We start from the raw sequence: 22502 nt of genomic DNA on the forward strand, positions 1-22502 counted from the left end.
CCAGACCTCCGACAGACACAGTCTGCTCGTCAATGACCTGAGAAAGCACTGGGAGCGCCGCTCACCTGGCCACTTCCAAGAAGGTGAACCTGTCAGCGAAATGTGTAAACAGCTCTACGTACCAGGAAATCACGTCCTGTGTTTACTAAACGCCAAAGGCGACAAATCACATCTCATTAACATACTACCTGCAGCAAACCAAAGAATGCGTCCGTCTCCCAGCCTATCATTTATAGTCCATAGAAGAAAGGACGTTATTGCGCAAGCAGGACTCCGTCAGCATTGCCATAAAGAATCCTCTCTGTGCTGTGTTTGAAAAAGTAACACCACGCAGAACATAACATTCATTTTCATGACTGAAAACCAACGCCAGCCTCCGCGCCTGAAGCGCTCTCATTAAATCAGAAAAACACGAACTCTGCTAGGGTGCAATAGGACACCTTTAAGTTACAGACTTCGCACACAACCGGTTTCGGTGACGCCAGGAACATCTGACATCGCAGGCGTTTCCACCCAGATTACTGCAAAAATATTTCCATAACCCCAGGAGCATAAATGCGAGACTTTACAGCAAGTGTGTGGCGCGGCCTCGGCTAATTCCCACACAGCTTCTCAACATACTGTATATACTATACACATTTACACACAGATTAGCAGAAAGCTTCTTTTATGCTTTGAATTACAAAACAATGCTTTGCACACATCTCTAGCACCAATAAGCAGTAAAAAAAAAATATACATACATTATATATATATATATATATATATATATATATATATATATATATATATATATATATATATATATATATATATATATATATAAAAAGCATGGTCACATTTGAATTAACCTGTTAAACACGGCTTTCTCTGGCGTAAGTCTCTTATCTCTCAATACCCCAGACACAGTCTAATCGGATCATCCCGGATCATTTTACCCCAAATCCTGGGCACACGATCTTCTGACAGCACATAAAACCTTTCAGCCCGTCTCGTCAGCCAATAGCCCGGATGTAGAGACTCAAGACTTTAATCAGTCCTCTGTCTCATCTTACATTCAGGATCGCTTTGTGTCTATTCCACGCATGTTTAAATTCCCTCGCTGTATTAGCCTCTACTTGTTTCTCTTTGGTAAACAAACAGAACCTCTACGTGGGTACCAGTGTCCTCCATTTCACCCCCTCCAATGTCATAACACCTACCCGCTAAAACGCTTGCAGGCAGTTGGACCTTGTTACTTACTTCCACGGCCATCCTGGTTACAGAGCCCTGCCCTTGGAAATGAAAAAAGCCTTTGTATACCCCATGCTTGGCTTTAACTTACAGGCTGCAAACCTCCAGCTACTTCCTCTGCTCTCGGCTGATCGGCAGCTGCCGCTTCCTCCTGCCGGGGGATTGGCCGGCGAGAGCGAGCGTCTCTAAGAGCCCTGCGCACATTAGTCTGCTGAAAGTCACGTGATGCCACGCACTGTTTAGCAATGCCCCGGGGGAACATGCCAGATCTGATTCACGCCACGCTACGTTTGTAACTAATCTGGTGCTGCCATCTGATACAAAAGGCAACAAGTTAACCTCTTGTGTGCTACGCAGCTTTGTAACACGGCTCACCATGCTGTTCCCGTTAACTGTGACAGTATCATTAGAACAAAGAGAAAAGAAAACATGCGCACAATGTATAAAGAAACGCAAGAGTAGGTCATACATTCTTAAAGCAACGGGAGGAACATTTAAATGTCTCGTAAGTCACAGAGACGCGCACGGCCCTTTCTCTACGCAAAGAGAGAGTCCTGGGAACTACAAATATGTATTACCAGGAAAGAGAAGAAGTTCTTTTACTTTACAAACCAAGAAGAAGCTGCGGCTTTTAATTGATTTTGCTAATGATAGCTGCTGTTTTTAAGAGCCATGTAACGTCACAAAACCAGCAGTAAAGAGGCAGCGCTACACAGAGGTCTCTCGTCTTCACCGCCAGCCTCTCATATATCATATAATCAAAATCTGGGAAGGTGCTGGTTTACAATAGGCTTCTGTCCCAGACACACAACCACCACGACACAGTCTTCTACACAATAACTGGCCCATCAGGGGGGGGGGGGGGGACCAAATTAAATCAAAGGAGACTGTCTGGGGGATTCCAGTACAGCAAAGCAGAATTCAAAAAACACGCTGGAACGGACCGAAAGTTATTATGCTTCGCCTAACAGTAAATAGGTATGGATTACAAATGGTTAAATATTTATAATCTTAAACCACATTAATACATATAGGATTGACACACATATAGCGTACAACATATAAGAAGATTACCAAAAGGCAAGGGCTGAATTAACAGTGGAGCACTTGTGGAACAGCGTGCAGCCCACATACAGCGCTTCACACACACACACACACACACAGGGTTGTGTTTACTGTACAGCTTGTTTCTGGAAGTCATATTGTTATGTTAGACACTACTTATGTCTTGTTTATCTATTGTATAGCATTGCAGAATATGATGGGAAAATAGATAATATGTCTGTGTTTACGCATGCGTGTGTATGTGTGTGCGTGTTGCCTAGCATGATACTGTCTGGAGCTTTCCAGTTCCAGGCTGAATTGTGCTGTGACTGTCAAACGGATCAAAATGCGTGTGTTCGGACTCTAGCCGGGAAACTGGTTTTATCACAGGCGTATGCCGAAACTAGAGGTATTCAGCCCAGGGGGCCAGTCCAGCTTAATGGCTTACAATCAGCCAGCCCAAGACCCATCTGTCAGACAACAGCCTCAATGTGCAAGACCCTTCTACTAAGAGAAAGCCCCTCCGAGACACAGGGTTTTATTTCAGAATGAGAGGCCATAGTCTAAAACTAGCAGGTCTTAGGTTTAGATATAATGTAGGATGTTTTACTTTACTGAGAGTGTGGTAGATAAATGGAGCAGCCTCCCAGCCGAAGTGGCTTAAGATAGGCATACCATTATCATGAATTTAAAGCAAGACTGATTGAGGCATCTTTATATCAGGGAAAATGGGCAGATTAGATGGGCTGAATTGGCTAATTTTATGGAAAACAGTTAAAAAAAAAAAAAAAAAAAAAAAAAGCATTACTAAGCTACAACAAAATCTAGGGGCTTGAGCCAGAGTTTCACACACCCCTCTGAAAGTTTGCATGCCTCCGGCACACATACACAACGACCTCCCATACATAAAAGTAAGACATTCCCGGCTCTACCTTCTGTATCCAATTACCTTACATGAATATGAAATACATATGTTCTGACACTTTAATAATAAATCCCCGGCTTTAGCTCCATTAACCCCCCCCCCCACACAACTGAAAGAAAAAGAAACTATAACTAACTTTTAGGAGCTGAAGAGTTACCTACAAAAGGATGCGTCTGGCCTCATCCAGATATCACGGACCACAATACAAAGGACCATAAAAATAATATCTGCTAAAGGAGTCACATCAGTCTCATAGCCAGCACTGAACATGCACACAGAGTGCTTATTAACCAACACACAATTTACCAAAAAATTATTTGCAGATCAGGATAATTCAATGGAAACAGATTGGCAAATTCAGAGCTTGAAGAGAAGCGAGTGGTTTAAATATGAAGGAAAGAGCGTGAGAGATGATGCTCTGTCTGTACCTGGAGCTGCAGAGTGTGCCGTAAGATTGTCTCTTCTAGGGCATGAATCCACTTCTCCCTTTCATCCGCATCACGAGCTGTCGGCAAAAATACAGAAAATAAACAGCGATTTGCGGAAATCAGAGTTTACCATAAAAAAATAATTCCGTGTTGGCCCCGAATATAGGCCACACTTTTTTCCCCACTTTAGGTCTTTAAAGTGGGGGTGCGGCCTATATTCAGGGTTTAGCGCAGGGACGCGCAGTTCGTGTCGCCCAGCGCCCGGGATATGCGGTTCCGGGTGCGTTTTTTAAAATTTTTCGTTTAGCCCTGCTGCGGGAAAACAGCGGTGTTAGGATCCAGATCCCCCGCAGCGCTGCAGGGGACCTGGATCCTCCTCTTCCGTAGCCGGTGGATGTCTGCGGGATGCGTGTAGACAACCTCCGCTGCCGGAAATTCCGCTGGAGCTTCTATGGTGGAGCACCGGCATCACATAACCTTCCGGTGCCCCACCGTAGAAGCCCCGGCAGCAGAGCTTGTGTGCGCGCATCGCACAGACGTCCACTGGCCGGCCCCGCTAGAGATCAGGGAGTCTGGGGGTATATTGGTAAGGTGGTGGGGGGTGGCACTTCTAGGAAACAGAGTGAGATATCAGGGGGGCAGAGTGGCACTTCTAGGGGGCATAAAGCATATCTGGGGGGCAGAGGGGAATATCTAAGTAAGGTGCATTATGAATTAAGGGTGGGGACCTTAAAATGGCTATTGGTTTTCTGTCTGTATATAACATGCTGACAAACTGTATAATAGATACCAAAAGTGTTAAAATACATGTATTCCTGTTCATTAGATAAAATACTGTTTTACCATTCCACTAATGTGTATTTTTTTCTTTAAAAATATTTCTTTAAAATAGCACCAAACTTTAAGGGTGCGGCCTATAATCGAGCCAATACGGTAATCGTATAAGGATACCGCTGCAGGGGACCTGGATCCTTCTGTCTCCCCCCCCCCCACCCCACACACACTTACCGGTGCTTTCAATTTCATGCTGTATTGCCGGGGCAGCGGGTTGACGTCTACGCGATCCGCGCATACAACTTACGCTGCAGCCGGAAGGAGGTGTGGCTAGCAGCGGGGGTTGTCATAGCGTCCATCGCCGACTGTCAGAGATCAGAGTTCCCCGCACCGGTGCTGCACTGGTGCGGGGAACTCTGATCTCTGACAGCCGGGGAAGGTCTGCGCGATGGACGCAGACAAACCCCCGCTGCCAACTCCACCTCCTTCCGGCTGCAGCGAAACGCGTAGACGTCAACCCGCTGCCCCGGCAATACAACAGGAAATTGGAAGCACCGGTAAGTGTGTGTGTGTGTGTGTGTGTGTGTGGGGGGGTGTTAAATGGGGGCATAGGGCATTTCTGGAGGCAGAGTGCTCTGTGAAATGCCTTTTAACCCCCTTAACACCGCTCTGCCTCCTGAAATGCCTTATACCTCCCTATATGCCACTCTGTCCCATAATATGCCTTTTAACCCCCTAAATGCCAGAGTGGCATATAGGGGTATAAGGCATTTCTGGAGGCAGAGTGCTCTATACAATGCCTTTTAACCCCCTTAACGCCACTCTGCCTCCTGAAATGCCTTATACCTCCCTATATGCCACTCTGCCCCATAAAATGCCTTTTAACCCCCTAAATGCCAGAATGGGATATAGGGGTATAAGGCATTTCTGGAGGCAGAGTGGCACATAGGGGGTTAAAAGGCATATCATGGGGCACAGTGGCATATAGAGGGTTAAAAGGCATATCATGGGCCACAGTGCCATATTGGAGGGGCAAGCCTGGGGGCAGATGTGCGTAACTGGGGGGCAGGTTGGAAAATACAAGTAAATAAAAACAAAAAAATATTTTTCTCAATCATAGCTTTTATTAAAAAATGTAATAGTTTACATGAATTAACATTTACTGGCAAAACTTTTTTCCTATAGGGTCGTCTTATATTCAGGCTTTTTCTTTTTTTTTCTAAATTAATATTCAGATTGTGACACCCACAGGCACGCACAGAGATAGCCGCAGGGCACCACCAGAAAATACTGTTCTCTTGGACTGAATTTCCAGGAGGGAAGTCAGGCAACTCCATTGGTAATGAAGTCTCTTGCGGGATTGTAGCTCCCCAGCGGACACCCAACATCAGAACCAAGCGTTCTCTGGAAAAGCAATAAACCCGCAGCCCTCTGGAAAATGCCTCTCAGGTAAAAGGACCTCGACTGCCACTATCTGAATGCAATACTATGTTACAGCCCAACTCAACAGGTTACCAAATACAATACAACCGCTTCAGTTATATTATCAAAATACTACGATCGCTCGTACTCCTACTCTAATGCTTTAACACATGATTATTCTATATTTATAATGACCGAACGAAATCTGTAATCCCAATAACACAACCCTTACGCTCGCCTAGCACATCTCTCATTATGTTGGCTTTATACTTTGTGATCGGTGGCAATTCTTGTTCCGTATCCCTTGACCTACCTACCAGGATACCGCACATTACATCATTATTCTAATTCTTTCATTGTCAAGAAATCCCAACATTTAATCTGGATATTCTTATTGCCCTACTTTGAGCTTTGTTGGTTTTGGTTTTCTTTGATTTGCTTACAACAATTTATTCCAGCCTCCAAAAAAGTTATGGATCGGATCACAAAAACCAAGATCTAAACCTGCTGTAATTAGTATGTGAATAGGGGGTCAATGGTACTATTAAGGTTCTGGTCACCAGTGCTAATGGGGAAGGGGCTGTTAATCATTTTAAAATCTGATTTACAGCAACAGTAAATACGGGGGGGGGGGGGGGGTTCTATTTAGGCCGAGTTGATAATATAACAGAGGATATTGGGTTTTAACGCAGAAGGCCGGGTTTGAAGCTTTGATGTTGGAAGGAAATTGGCTAATGGGCCAAATAGTGCTGATCTCTGCTAATTCAATGTTTATAGGATAGCTATACATAAACCTCCACGCGTCGATAACACCGCTTGCACCTTCTGGGCGGTGTTCTCTAGAAGACAATAAGAAACTAAAGCATTTCTGTGTTAAAGGTTCCATACTTTACATCAATGCAAATCTACCTGGGGCTAGAATTCAGAAACAGAAAAGCGCCACAGCTAATTTTAATTAAATCTCTGTGCAAAGTGTAAACTGTTGGCGCTGTATGAATACAGGATAATAACGAAGTCTTTCATTTTGTGTCAGCACAAGCTTTTGGGGTTTATTCACTAAGTGGCACTCCGTAACTTAAGAGGCGCACAGGCTGACCGGAAACCATTGTGAGCCACCTTTCAGCTTGCATGTGGAGCTGCTCCCTGACGATCAGGTGGACTGACAGGGGACATGTCTGCCACTTCCCACAAACATCTCCATCGCTCTCTACTTAGTGGGCACTAAAACATAATACGTCAGTCCTACGCTGTGCAGCCATTCACTTGAGCCGAAAAGAACAGATCCATATTTCCATAATGAGGAGTCTATACCACTGTCTGTGTGTTTGCCATACCCTATGCAAATACAACAATATTAACGGTTTCTCACTATGCAGACATGTCTAATTAACACACACACATATATATATATATATATATATATATATATATATACACACACACATATATATTATATATATATATATTCTAAAGCATTGAACTAATGCTTTAGTTCAAATTCATCACATAAAATTAGATTAATCTTTCCACAGTATCAAAAACATGCAGTCATTACACGTACCAATGTGTTATCAGACAAAACAAATAAAAGCAAATCCACATGTCCAAGTGGAACGTGGCTGGTTCTGTATTTCAGCACAAGCCGCTATACCTTACCCTTTCTACGGTTGAGCCATAGCATGCAATGCCGAAACATAGCAGTGATAGGTGGCATTGGTTTGTGATGCTATCTAATGGGATGAAATGGTTAAAAATAGCAGGAAATGGAATCAAGGGAACGCAGATGAGAAAAAAGGAAAACTTGCAGTCCTGAAGTGAAAACTCCACCTTTATAAAAGGCAATTGGGGGAGAAACTGCTATTTGTTGCTTTAAAGGGATACAAAGCTTCACCAAGCATTCTGTGCCGAGGCTCCCGGTCTTGAGACGGCACGTAGCTTGCTGCGATCAGCCGACATGCAGCGAACGCACACAATGCAGACTTTGCTTCAGTGAGTCAGCTTTTGAGATGGAAAATGCCCCGAATCTTCTGATCATATTCATGTCTATCGCGCATCTATCCGCAGCACGGCAAACTATCCCAAATCAGCACAGATATTCACCGGGTTCTCTATACACTTAGCAAGCTTTGGTGGCATTCTGCGTCAGCGGTACAGACAGCGACAGAAAAGGAGAAGACGTGGTGTTCGCTCACCCTGGAAATGAAAGGTTTTCTGATCGACGGTTATAGTGAAGGTGCTGTCGTCCTCATCGTCGATACCAATCACAGCCCCCTGTGGAACAAAGAGCAGAATGCTGAGCAGGGCAGCAGTGACGACAGCAGCACACACACTATATCTACAGCACTGCAGTGTAGCAATCAGGAGGGGGAAGCAGCTCATAGGAACGGATCTGCATTTACCCAGCACGCTTCCTCACATCTTCTAAACGGTGGAGGCGTGAGCTCCTTCAGGCTGCACACAGAGTAAGCGTGTGCTCTAGGCATGATCAGAAACAGAGCTAACACGGGGCAGGGACTCTACAAAAACATACGTAGAAAAATCACATGCATAGAGGGGTCGGCTCCTAAATACATTTTGTTTATTCTGTGAACATTCACAATATGTAATCATTCACGAGCAGCCATGGTGGCAGAGGCTTCTTATTTTCTGTTCACGGCTATACTTAAAGACCTAAGAGGATTATGATTATTATTAAGTTGCATCAGGTATGGATGAAATGGAAAATACATTGAATGCCTTCTTTGTATCAAAAACTGAATTCCAACACACACATATATATATATATATATATATATATATATATATATTATTTATTTATTTTTTAAACAGCAATAAAGAAGACAGTACAATAATAATAATAATGTAATAATAATGTATTCCACTAATTTTCCCTTTTGGTTAATGTGTGCTGGACAGAACTGAATGCATTGTGTTGTCTGGGGAATGTTTTGGGTCACATTATTGCTTTCTGGACTAGTCAACGCCATCCCTCTGCCAGCTACCAAAAGGGGAGAACATAACGCTAAAATAATCTTACTGATCTGCAGAGGTACCGATCCAGGCTTATTTGCAGGAAATATTACATTTTTTGAAAAAAAAAATGTAAACAGGTAATAGAGACAAGGGCCGGTGTCACCACCGGAAAGGAGGTGGGATCGTTTAAAGCATTTCAATTGCTCTTGTGATTTGCGCTGAAGAATAATTTTTTAACAATAAAACCAGGATTAATGATAGGTAATCAGGACCAATGTGAAACAGAACACGATGCGTCACATTAGAAAGGGAACGTATGCTTATGAATGGAGCATTTCCTCAGGCTTGTTTTTGAAGCATTGCTGCCACCTACACATGGAGATGTGAACAAGCACCCCACGTAATCCTAATGCTCTGCAGGCACATGCAACCGGGTACATCATATAGTTTTAATTCAAACATGACACATCCAACAAGTGTTGGGAAGATTAACAGCAGCAAGGTATCTGTGTGATATATATATATATATATATATATATATATATATATATTATAATATACACACACGTATATAGGGGAACTACTGATCTAATTGGGGGTTCAAAAATAGAGTGTTATTTATGACTCAGCCGTGTGTGTGCGAGATGCATACACTATATTGACAATACCAGGGACACCTGGCCATTACACCAACAGGGACTTTGATGGCAATGCTTTCTAAATGCAGACATTAATATGAAGTTGGTCCCCTCTTTGCAGCTATAGCAGCTTCCACTCTTCCGGGAAGGCTTTCCACAAGATTTCTGGGTGTTTCTGTACGAATTTCTTACACATTAATCCAGTAGAGTATTTGTGAGGTCAGGCACTCATGTTTGTAAATGCAGACCGCATAGCTAGGTGCTTGGTTTTATACACCTGTGCCATTATTTGTGTTGATATAGTGTATAATATAGATATATATACACACACACACACACACACATTACCATTCAAAAGTTGAAATGTTTTTGATAGAAAAGCAAATTTTGTCCATTTAAACAAAATGCATTAGAAATACAGCGCAAACGGGGTTAATGTTATAATGATTATCGTAGCTAGAAGCGGCTGATTTTTAATGAAATCTCTTCATAGGCGTACAGAGACCCTTTATCACTCCCATCACTTCCATGTTCCAAAGACACGTTTTGTTCGCAGATCCAAGTTTAAGTTTAAAAGGCAACTGATCGTTAGAAAACCCTTTTGCAATGATGGTGAAGGTAGAAGGTTCCTTGTTTTCCCATGAAAACAGCTAAATGACCCCAAACTTTTAAATGGTAGTATGTATATAGCGTATTTGTTCGATTATAAGACAAGGTTTTTTAAGACCAAATGCTCTGAAAAATAACCATCATCTTATATTTGAGGTCGTCTTATTATCAGAACTCAAATAGAGGTCTGACTACAAGACTAAGATCCAGATTGCCCGCAGGGGACCCGGATCCTCCTCTCCGGCAGCTGGCGGAGGACTGCGCGATGCGCACAGACAACCTCCACTTCTGCCGGGGCTTCTATGACGGAGCGCCGGCGTCACATGGCCTTCCGGTGCTCGTTTATAGAACCCCGGCAGAAGTTCCGGCAGCAGCAGAGGTTGTCTGTGTGCATCACACAGACCTCCACTGGCTGCCCCCACTACACACCAAGGAATGTAAAGCACTAGGGAAGTCTGGGGAGGGTAAGAGTGGCATATGGGGGGGTATAAGGGCTTTCTGGAGGCAGAGCGGTATATAGGGGTCAAGAGGCATATCTGGGAGGCAGAGTGGCATTTAGGGGGTATAAGGCATATCTGGTGGTAAAGTGGCATATAAGGGGGTATAAGGCATTTCTGGGGGGCAGAGTGGCATATAAGGGGGTATAAGGCATAACTGGGGACAGGTAGACAAATAAAAAGGAAATAAAAACAAGAAATGCATTTTTCTCAATCATAGTTTTTATTAAATATGAAAAAATTGTTTACATGTGAATTAATATTTACTGGTAAAACTTTTTTCTTATACGGTAGTCTTATATTCAGGCTTTCTTTTTTCCTAAATTAATATTCAAATTGGGGGGGTCTTATAATCGAGCAAATACAGTAACATTTGTAAAATTGCTAAGAAATACTAGATCCCCTTCATATGGACAGAGTAATACAATGAGGTAAAATAGCCATACAAATCTAGACTCTGTGGATTTAGCACATACCGCATATAGCTTTCTATCTCAGTTATTTCAATCTGTACATATTACATCATGTTACTGGGGGGGGGGGGACTAAAAGAACAACAGAAGGCAGCAAACTTACCCTAAGCCTCACACAGCCTCTCCTTGAGCCTCTCATCATTTTGTCCTTTGACTGAAAAGAAAAAAAAGTTACATGTTGCATTTGTTAATTACCCAGTCTTTAATTTAAATGCTATTGTCATATTCTATTATTCTGTATCCGTTTTAAAGAGGTTATAAGGACACATAATCACCCTTTGACGTGCTCCTTTTCCTCTGGAGGCTGCCGGTAAACTGACCTTAGTTAATAATATCCATAAAACGGCATCACTTAAAGAGGCTCTTTTGGCAGAAATGATTAATTTAAAAATAAACCAATATTAAATTAGGCCAGCTGAACCTAGGGGTAGGGACTCACCATCGCACCAGCTGGGATTTAGCAGGTACAGTGATATTGATGCAATCTGCTGATTTAGTTGCTCTCCTAGGATTACGACTGCAGCTGCTACCAGACGTACCTTAAACTACAATAGCAAATCCCTCACTTTTTCATTAATAACTCCCAGATGAGGATACTCTAATTAATTATAATTCTCATTCACAAATACAAATCTGCTCGCAATAATAACGCGAAGCGTAGGATTCAAGCCTTTGCACAGTTTTCAGTGTGTCTGATGAAATGTCATTCGATTCAGCAACAGCCTGTACAGAATTACATCATGTAACGCAAACCACGGCCTTCTGTTTGTGTGTTACAGCAGGGCCGTGGAATTGCAATTTCCCCGCTGCTGTTGGATTTAAAGAGGTAATATTTCCAGAAAACAAAGCCGCGGGGAGTTACGGGCACACCGATCACACATCATGATCCTTCGTCTGAATCAATGCAATTATCTTGTAAGCCTGAACGTGATTGATGTAGTCTTTTTTCCACCTTATTGAAGAAGTAAAAATGTAAATAATTTAACATAAAAAAAAATACAATTGGCTGATGTAATTCACTGTATCAGAGATAAGGACCGGCTCAATCATATTTCTTGATTGGGTCGGGCCCCTGAACTGGATGAGCAAACGCAAACCTCAAAGTTAGGACCGAATTGAACCTCAAATCAAATTAAACCATGAACTGAATTAAAAATAGCAGAAAAACAATGACATAACAAGTAAAGGTCATTAAAATGGACACATATGCGTTCTTTAGCGTACACCCCGAAGGACCACTTTACAAACATCACCTAGTATTCATCAATGCTGTCACAGCATACAAGGGGAACCTCTACTTAAAATTCTAAGCTTGACAGAGACCTACTCTCCAGATGATGTTTCTGTAATGAAAACTTAAGGTCCAAATAAATGCAGTCCCTTTTCTGCCCTTTTATATCCATAGATATGTTTTTCCTTGGATGTTTTTAAGGACCGCATGTTTGCACCCCCAGATGTTGTTCTAAAACATCCATGAAACTCTGCAGATTTTTAGGCTACCTGAGCACCACGTGAGATGCAGTCTCGGAAACCCCCGCCTAGTCTGCGTCAAAAACTTGCGATATTCCCGGAGATTGAAATAATGACTGATGACATTTCGCTTTAAAACGCCTTGAGGCGTGGAATCCTGTCGAGTCACTCTAGGAAATGCTAGGGGGAAATGTGCAATCAGCATTATTATTATTAGTTTAAGGACACCACTGCAGATTTGTACATACGGATGAACTGCGGATATTTTTCTTTCCTGTCAGCAACTTATTTTCTTATTGCTTTTAGAAACTGCCAAAGAGTTATTTTCATGTAGAGCGGGCATTAAGGTGCTATGCTTAACCTAAAAATCTTAATTTATGCAGTTTTGCACACTATTTGAAAGGGAGCACCAAACAAATTTGTATTAGTAGTATCACATTAAAGCGACGCTCCAGTAATCATATGTACTTCCAGCTTAATGGCGTGCAGCGGAACACATCTCCTTCGTGTACTCGCCTCCAGCACCGGCTCTGAGAACGCTGCAGTCGGGGGTCTCTTTAGACCCCCTTTGTACATGTGTGGAAAGGCCTCCAATTGCTTTCAATTGGAGCACTGTCCGGTCACTGATTGGTTGCTTGAAGCAGCCAATCAGTGGCAAAAATAATTGGGACGTTCTATATGAGTTTAGTGTTTTTTCCCCCCATTTTAGAACAATGTATATTAAGGCGCTGACAGAGCTTTTATATGCATTCTTCTACAGTGGGGATATTAGACTGTCCCGTTAAAAATGCCCTGGGTGCTGCGTCATATAATATATATTAGCACTTTGTATGCGCTCTCGTTCTGCTACCTCTGCCTAACCTTCTGCACAAACACCCTGACTCCTTATCATACCGCCTGTGGTAAACAGTAGAATACCTCGGGCTCAATGACCCACCCTGACTAATGAAAGCTCTATGGAGCCAATAGTTTCATTATACAACAGGACTTCATTTAGCATTGTCATCAAGAATCCCCTCGGTGTGGTGTTTGAGCAGAAAATGACAATGGCAGCCTGCAGCCCTGGGAATAGTTATTTTTAAATCTAATCTACGGTACATTTCTGTCGACACCAATCTTATACACAAATTACATTAATACATCTACTATAATTTTTATTTGGTTTTCCTTCATTTAGTTGCCCCTTTTAAGCTTTTTATCAGAGCCAAAGCAAGGCAGAAGTAGTACACTGCAATGGAAACGAATCACAACGTATGATTATCCAACGTATAGTATATTCTCCACAGAACATCTTCCAGAATAAAAAGGTGAATCTAAAACGAGAGGCTAGGTAATGTGTCTTAAAGCACTGGGTCCTTAGAATACCTCATGATTATAGGGTGTGACGTAACCCTCCTGCCATCATCCACATACACTGTAACTCTGACGACTGCCCCACATACAGGTGGCGCCAAGGACCATTTGCATAATGATGGTTCCGATAGAAAAGTGCGCGCGCAGATTGTGTGAGCCTAGTCCGCGATGTGGATAGATCCGCGCCCTGATTGGCTGCAATCGGGCGGTTCCGCGTATTTACCCAGGGGCTTCTAATAAGCACCAGACAGATGCGCATAACTTTGCAAGGACTGCAATGAAGAGCGGGCGTTTCTCACCGTATAGTAGGAGAGCAGACCGGCATTGTAATCCAACACAAACCAGCGATATTGCCAGCCTTTCATGACGTTCGTCCATTTACTCAGCGGACCCTCCATAATAGACGCCATTTTGGGACGGTGAAATAACAAGCTGACGCTGGGACGTGCGTAGCGAGTCATCGAGCAAAAAGGCGGTCTTTCGGGCATAGAGAACGAAGGCCTATGGAGAGTGTGGGAGTGGTGTCTGACGTCACGATTGGTCCAGGGCCGTTGCTAGGAGAGAAAATGGTCGCTAAGATGCCTGCGGATTCCCATCATCATCAGAAGTAATGTCACAAATTAAATGCTTTCTGCTATCAATAAAGACATTTAGTTATCACAAGTTACCGGGAGTGAATTCTAAGTATGAATAACCGGATGCTAGATTTGTCTGCAACGTTATATATATAATCATTTCACATATAACATCTCATTTACATCTCCTATATCACATGTAACATTTCATGTACCATCCCACACCCGTTGGTATTTAAGAGTTAAATACCATAATATCACACACTTTGACCAGTCACGGTTATATATATATATATATATATATATATATATATATGGAGAGCAGAGTGACTGGAAGGGTTTACAGTGATATGCCACTGCCTCTGGGCTGCCCCTCCAGTCTCTGGTGACCTCCATTATCAGTGCCTCTCCCCAGCCACCCCATCTCTCCCAGCACGTGGTCCTCATTGATTGGCTGTTTAATGCTTTACCCAACCAATCAGACTGAGCCATCTGTGTGAGGAGCAGTTTGAGGAGTACAGTTCCCTCGCAGCTGGCACCGCGCTGGCACCGGGCACCCTGTCTGCAGCTTTAAGGAGGAATTCTCTCTACAGGTAACTCCGTGACTGCGTGCTGTGCATTGTGTGCTTCCTCTCATTACATTAATGTATTGCATGTTCACTTTCCGTGCTTTTTCTTGTCCAAGGACCCATTACACCCCATGCACGGTATTTACATCGTGGTCTCATAGACACACCATCTGTGTATTTTGTGAATTGGTCCCTGTACTGTTTTCTTGGTCCCCTGAACATCCTTTATTTACAGACTGACTACTGTGACTGCATCCCCTCAATACAAATATCATCAGCTTGTATAAAATGAATCCTGCCAGTGCATCTTAATTCTGCGCCGTGCATTCTTATTATGTTTATATTCCATCAATATCTTCAGTGAATGAACTCTATGAGTACCCTCAAACTATGCATCTTCAGGGGTGTCTGTACACCCCCATTAAGCACCAAAAACTCCTAGTTGATTGTTTTGCGATGTAACGTGTACACTGTTGATGCAGTTTGCACCATGCGCCCACATCTTATGTATACGGATCAGAACTGTGTGTGTAAATTCATCATCCTATCTGTGATATGAAACTCAACTCATCCTCATTCATGTCTAAAAATATTCTGAATGGAAAGGTGGTCTCACTAACAATCAACAGGAAAATCACATTTACTTCTATGTTGATAAAACCATATTCCAAAGTTTGTACGAGAACCACTTGTAATTAGCTCCCTATGTGTCCTCTGACACCATGCTCGAGTATAAGTACCTACTATAGGCATCCTGCAAATTCTATATGTGACCGCAGCGTTATGTCCATAATGTCCCTTATCATGCCTTATGTCATCTAGGTGACCTGCAGCTCACTGGCTGGGATGAGGTGGTTCCTGCTCTTGGCACCTATGCTGCTGACCGTGTATGCAGAGACCATCGTTTATTTTCAGGATTATTTTGATGATGGAGGTAAGGCAATCTTGAGCTTTTGCCTTGATTTGATTCGATTAAGTTCTTCATCATTTTAACCGCTAAGTCTACCTGTCAGTGTTCATCAATGGTGCTAATGAGCTTCTCACCCAATCTCATCATATCCAATACCCTTTATTTACCCCACTATTTTGCTGTTCCCTTTTGCAGCACAGATGTGTCGTCTCAATTTCACTCTAGATTGCTTGCAATCTGCGTTGCCTTTTCCATGTATAGGTTGCCATTGCCTGATTAATCTCGCTACATGTCTACCATTTCTTAAACCCTAAATAAGTCTCATCACTGCAAACATTGTTGGACTCTTGTCTTGATAACGTAGCATGTGTCTTCCATGTTGCTTACATGCACTCTAATTGTATGTTAATGTCCAGATGATGAATGGGAGAAACGATGGACAGTGTCAAAAAATAAATCTGATTATGGTAAATTCCAGCTGTCTGCAGGGAAATTCTATGGCGATCCAGAGAAAGATAGAGGTAAGACGTTGTTATTTATAAGAATTTCAAATATTAAAATACAAATATATTATAAAATATTTCAAAATATATAATAAATATTTAAAAAATATATTAGAAATATAAGTAAATTAAAGGATGTTTGCATACAAATAATAAATAAAATACTAATAAAAAACTAATATTAACATTTACTTTGAGACTATCCCTTCATTGATCGGAATGATGTGTTGTGTAAGATTCCTAGGAGCAGAGTAAACTGAAAGAGGTAATTCAGAAGGAACTCAGGATGCAAGTTTATCTCTCTCTTAGTTTGAAGAGGCAAGGCCAAATTTATACATGTGTCATCTTTATTCTCTTGCTGCCCTGGTTCTGATGAGATGCAGCAAATAACAAAACAGTGCTTGCCGAGGGGGCTGAATTCTCTTGTGTCCCGTCTCTGCTAATTACTATTATCTGCTCTATTGTTGAACTGTTAAATATAATTAATGTTACTTGAAAGCCGAACAAAGGACTGGCATAGCATGATAATGTATTGAAAAGGTTTAAGCCCCTCTGTCCCAGTGGGCCACTTACATGAAGATTAAGGTGTATAAAATGATAAATGTGCCCACATAGTCCTAGAATCAAGTAAACCTGAGCCAAGCATTTAGTACCACAATTGTTTTTATTGTTATGGCGTTATATATGTTAGGTTCTTTGAAATGTCTTCGTTATTGAGGTGCCAAAGCAGCCGGTTTCATGGTCACCGCCATTCCTTGATGACGTAGGCAGCCACCTATGAAACACGTCGGATCCTTTTACTTGCGAGGACTCCATAGCAGTACTGTCTTATGACATCGGGCCACTTCCGGCTACCATGCTCCAAGCTAGCTGACACTTCCTACCCACAGCATATCTACAGTGGCAGTTTAACCTTGCGGACCTCTTTTTATCTTAAAAAAACTAAAACTTATCATTTTGTACACCTAAGGCTTCCTGTAAGTGGGGCACGGGGGCTTTAACATTTTCAATAAATTACTATACTATGTCAGTCCTTTGTTGCGCTTTTGTGTTCTATTTCCAAGTTCTATTATTCCCGGTTTTAGGGGTTTTTCCCTCATACAGAGGCTTCCTAAGACTTTTTTCAGTATTTATTGGACTATTCATTTTTATTTTCATTTTTAGAATACTGTCACTGTTGTGTGACATATTGGTCTGCCCCAGGTCTCCATGTATTTTTGTCTTGTTAATGTTACCCCAGGTATACAAACGATTCAAGACTGGAAGTTTTATGCACTGTCTGCTCGATTTGAACCGTTCAGCAATGAAGGCCAGACATTGGTGATTCAGTACACTGTGAAGCATGAACAAGGGATTGACTGTGGCGGAGGGTACGTGAAATTATTTCCTGCTGACCTGAACCAGACACAGATGAATCGGGAATCTCAGTACTATATCATGTTTGGTGAGTCATTTTACAGAGTCGCAAAAATCCAGATGGGATATCCCAAGGGAATGGATAAGTAGAATTTAAACTGTGTCTTATGTGGGGAATGGAGAATTAAGAGGGATATTTTGCGGGTGAATGTGGCAGTATTTGACCAAATTACTGGATGTAAGGTGTGAAGGAGAGAGCACACCAAGGCATCGGGCTCGGGCTGCTAGGTGGATTGTGGAATTCTCAGCTGTGAGGGCATATCAAGAATTTTGGATAAGATGGGGCATTACTCAATAGCCTCTGTCTTAGAAATGTGGAGCTTCAGGTAGCGGGATGCCATCCAGGACGTACATTTCAGAAAGATGGTTGGTAAGGTGAGAAGTAGACACTAAAGGCAATGTCAGAGATGTAGGATTTGAGCCAAGAGGTATCCCATAGCTATTAAACAATGTATTGTTTATGTTGATTGTTTTACAGGTCCTGACATATGTGGAACAATCCATGAAAAGCTCCATGTTATCTTTAATTACAAGGGAAACAATCATTTGATTAAAAAGGATATAAAATGCAAGGTACAAGATGAACAATAAATGCTTATTATAGTCTACACTTTTATCACAACACTTGGGGGGGGGACTCATATTCTGGATTCAAAATCCAAAATCTCTTCTCGCACAGACTGTTATTTTGGCCCAGCGGCCAGACAGGGACTAAGGACCCAGACATCCTATTGTATGCCAAATGCAACAATGATGACTGGTAGGTTTATATATTAGGAAAGGAGAAGCTAAGGAGCAACAGAACAAATGAATTAAGCAAGTTGAATAAGCTTCAATAAGTTTATATACTGACATTCTGGGTATGACTGTGGCTAGACACTTGAATGGAAGGGTTCTGGGAAACATTATCCCCCGGTCATCCAGTATGTAGATGGAAAACCTGGCATCTCCCATTGCACACACATATTACAGTAGTATTACACACACACAGACATATATATATATATATATATATATATATGTTCCCAAATAAATATTTAGTGCACAACCAGTTAGGAAGACATTGGTCCCATTCTGGTGATCCAGTATGTAGATGGAAACCCTGTCTTCCATTGTTCCCTCCTATATATCTAATGATATCAGGCTATATCCTGATATGTCTAATAATAAAAGCGCAGGGTATGGTATCATATAGGGTTCCCAAATAAAAAAAAGTGTTACTTTTAGATATGAAATATAAACGGGACAGTGCAGGTGTTCCTAATATATTCCCCTTGTCTGTTTGCAGCATGATGAATTAACCCACTTGTACACTTTGATTTTGCGTCCCAACAATACGTACATAGTTAAGATTGACAATGAAAATGTGGAAAATGGAACCTTGGAAGACGACTGGGATTTTCTACAGCCAAAGAAAATTATAGACCTAAATGCTACCAAACCGCTAGACTGGGATGAAAGGGAGAAGATTGAGGATCCTGATGACAAGAGACCAGATGTAAGGAAAAACTGAAACTTCACTGCTTCAAAAAACCCCGTCAAAAACTGCAGTATAGAAATATAGGGGTACCTATCAAACTTTGTTTAAACTGATTGCTGATGAAAATGTTTTCATGGTTAATATGACCGTAGTGCTTTGGGTATTCCTTTACACTATGGTGGATTATCATTTAAATGATATGCAGTCGATGGTTACTGGTCAGCTAAAATGGGTTTAATGCTCATTGAGTTAATATGTAGCGGTCAGTCTTGCTTGTACGGGTAAACCATATAGATTAAAAGAGGTTTAAATATGCTTTGTTCTCCTATATTTTACTCTAGGACTGGGAAGAAACGGAGCTCATTCCAGACCCAGAGGCGAGAAAGCCAAACGACTGGGATTCCAGCATGGACGGAGAATGGGAAGCTCCAGTGATTCCAAACCCTAAATACAAGGTGTGCTTATTATGACTGACCAATTCGCACTCGCTGCACACACATCTTTTGCTGCATACAGTAAAGCCCACATAATCTGTGAGTTCATTTTTAACACATTTAATAGCTACATCTCACCTCCTTGACATTTAGACAATAAATTAATTAGTCGTCTCTGCTGTATTCTTATTTCTAATGTCAATGAGAGATACAAATAATTTCTAATAGAAAAGCTTTCTATCTACGTATAAAAACAACTCTTCTTAGCGGTGTTCAAATGTCATGTTTGTATTGTCTAGGGAATATGGAAACCACGGATAATAGACAATCCAAACTACAAAGGAGAGTGGGTTCGACCAGATACTGATAACCCCGACTACGTCCCAGATCCTACCATTTATAAGTATGACAACATTGGGGTAATTGGCTTGGACCTGTGGCAGGTTAGTGCAGGGGGTAGCAGGGTAGCAGAATATGATATATTAAATGTAGAGCTGAAGCCATGATTATATTATGTTTATCTGATGGTGTAATGGTCTTGGATCATGTCTGTGTTCTATATTAAAGCTAAAATGAACCTTTGGATACAAAAGTTCTCCTGCACTGTGTAACCTTATAGGAGATCATTAGATATGCTCTAATATAACAGTTTTGGACCACTACCTGAATGGCAATTCAACATACAGCCAATAGGATGTCTAAAAGGGCTTTTGGAAGAATGTACTCATGGTTGAAACCTGTATTCCATCTGTGTTTCATTTACTTCCATGTGTTTTGGACAAGACTGGCCAGTGTGCATTTAGGATGCTGTCTTCCAAAGAATTGCAATTAGGCTGCTTACTGAGCCACAAAGCTGTAATTGCCCCCTCCCAGACTGAATGTCACCAGCCCCCCGATTGTGCCCTAAGCCAGCTCCATAAGCCCCAGTACATAAGCCCCAACTGTTAGTCCTTTAAGAGAAATGGAACAGTAGAAACTGTTAAATTGATCTTTACCAATTGGGATCTTTCATAACCCAGTTTTAATTTTTCATACCTCTTGATTCCTGCAGGTGAAATCAGGCACCATATTTGACAATTTTCTTATCACAAATAATGAAACTTATGCTGAGATTATTGGGAATTTGACATGGGGACTAACAAAGGTAAGAAACTGTGAATGTTATCAAAGGCATACTCTAGGTTTACTAAATAATTGTAGCTTGTGGGGAGTCCATATTTTTTGCATAAGAGGATGTATGTATGTATGTATAAGAAGATAATGTATCTAGAGGTTCTGGGTATGACAGATGATTACTAGACCTCTAGGACAGTCCTCATATCTCTTGGTGGGAAAAAGCAGCATGGCTCACTTCCCTCCTCTCTCTTACCTCAACTTTGACTTACCTCTCCCGTTGAAGAAAGAAAAACTGGGACCCCCAGCCCTGAATACCTGTGTCCCTTGTTTCCTAGGACATATATCAAAGGGAATGCAAATGATAGGGAAGCAGGTTATGAGATAACAGGATTGGCAGGAGTAGGAAGTAAGTGATGATGTAAAAGGCTCTCTCACCTTCCCACTTTCCAGTCGCTTGTGGTAGTGGTGAACTGATCCTTGGAATAGAAGCCAGGCCTGAGGCCTGATGCGTGCGCAGCTAATGTGTTGCTACAACAGTCCATCATTTGAGCTGTGTGTATTATCCATGTGAGCTAGACTGCTATGACTCCTGAAAACGTAGAGGCCTTTCCACAGTCCAACCTGTGCCTTCTAAATGGAAATTTAACATGGTACAAAGCCTTATACCAGACGAAATCTTAATCAGAGATTACCAAAGTTGTCGAAAGTCCTATTTTGGAGATACAGTCCTTACAGTGGGTATCCTGTCGCCAACTATTGTTCTGATTGCTCACATCTAGGAATTTCCTTATCTAGGAATTTCGCCAATGTCGTTCATATGACCATTTTTGCATGGGATCTGGGAAGGGACTGTGCAGGACTGAGACAGGCGAGGGCACAGGATTAAGCAGAATAAGCATGACAAATGGAACATGATATAATAGAAGACCTTGGTGTGTATTACTAGTATAAGGATAGTCCTCATCATAATTTACTTCCTTTATATTATACAGGAACCAGAAATGACAATGAAACAAATACAAGATGAAGAAAGCGATGCAAAAGATGAGCGAAAGCAGAGATGGAAAAGATTAGAAAAAGAGTTTGAAAGATTGGAACAAATGGAAAAAGACGGGACATTGGAACAAGGAGGAAGACATAAAATTCAGGAAATGATAGACAGGGTAACGGGAAAAGTCAAAGACGAAGAAAAACCCAAAGGCATAGAGGAAATAAAAGGTATGAAAGAAAAATCTAAGGAAAGAGGAGGAGAACAGAAAGAGGAAGGAAAACGAGAAGTAATCCAAGAAAAGAAAGACGGACAAAAACAGGAAGAGGAAGCAAAACAATACAAGAGTGTAAAAGAAGAAGAAATGGAAGAGGAACAGGAACGGGAGAGTGGAGTGGAAGAGGAAGTAAAACAAACAGATGTAAAAGAAATGGAACAAGAACAGGAAGTGGAAGGAAAACCAGAAGAGGAAGTAAAACAAGAAACTGTACAAGAGAAGGAAGAGGAGGGAAGACGGGAGGAAGCACACGAAAAGGTAGAGGAACAAACACAGAAAGATGAAAGTCAGCAAACTCAGTTGGAAGAACAAGAGAACGCAAAATCTGTTTCTAAAGATGAACTATAATGACTTTTTTAAGCTTGGTCACCAAATTCCTAGCGGCTGCCTGGTGA

General features: G+C 41.7%; 2 protein-coding genes across 2 annotated transcripts in view; one reads left to right on the top strand and one right to left on the bottom strand.

Moving 5' to 3' along the window:
- LOC149288494 (oxysterol-binding protein-related protein 9) overlaps positions 1–14249 on the bottom strand; it is a 36691-nt gene extending 22442 nt beyond the window's left edge. The window contains exons 1-4 of the mRNA XM_089491706.1: positions 14139–14249; positions 11120–11170; positions 8019–8097; positions 3631–3707 (exon numbers count right to left, since the gene is read on the bottom strand). Of these exons, the coding sequence (XP_089347832.1) occupies positions 3631–3707; positions 8019–8097; positions 11120–11170; positions 14139–14249 (318 nt within the window). The remainder of the gene's footprint in view (positions 1–3630; positions 3708–8018; positions 8098–11119; positions 11171–14138) is intronic.
- A 1580-nt stretch (positions 14250–15829) lies between these two features.
- Positions 15830–22455, top strand: LOC149288495 (calreticulin-like). The gene is made up of 10 exons (XM_089491665.1): positions 15830–15917; positions 16310–16414; positions 17637–17840; positions 18291–18385; positions 19101–19310; positions 19634–19747; positions 20026–20169; positions 20778–20870; positions 21835–21874; positions 22094–22455. Exons 1-10 carry the CDS (start codon positions 15830–15832, stop codon positions 22453–22455), a joined length of 1455 nt encoding a protein of 484 aa, XP_089347791.1.
- Positions 22456–22502: the final 47 nt, after the last annotated feature.

This window comes from Sceloporus occidentalis, unplaced genomic scaffold, assembly GCF_023333645.1.
Source record: "Sceloporus occidentalis isolate IW3139 unplaced genomic scaffold, rSceOcc1.0.p SCAF_51, whole genome shotgun sequence".
Lineage (NCBI taxonomy): Eukaryota > Metazoa > Chordata > Lepidosauria > Squamata > Phrynosomatidae > Sceloporus > Sceloporus occidentalis.

Coding starts and splice junctions, on each gene's coding strand:
- LOC149288495 (XM_089491665.1), top strand. CDS start 15,830: ATGAGGTGGTTCCTGCTCTTGGCACCTATGCTGCTGACCGTGTATGCA. Junction 17,841..18,290: donor TCAGTACTATATCATGTTTG/GTGAGTCATTTT, acceptor ATTGTTTTACAG/GTCCTGACATATGTGGAACA. Junction 20,871..21,834: donor TGACATGGGGACTAACAAAG/GTAAGAAACTGT, acceptor TATATTATACAG/GAACCAGAAATGACAATGAA.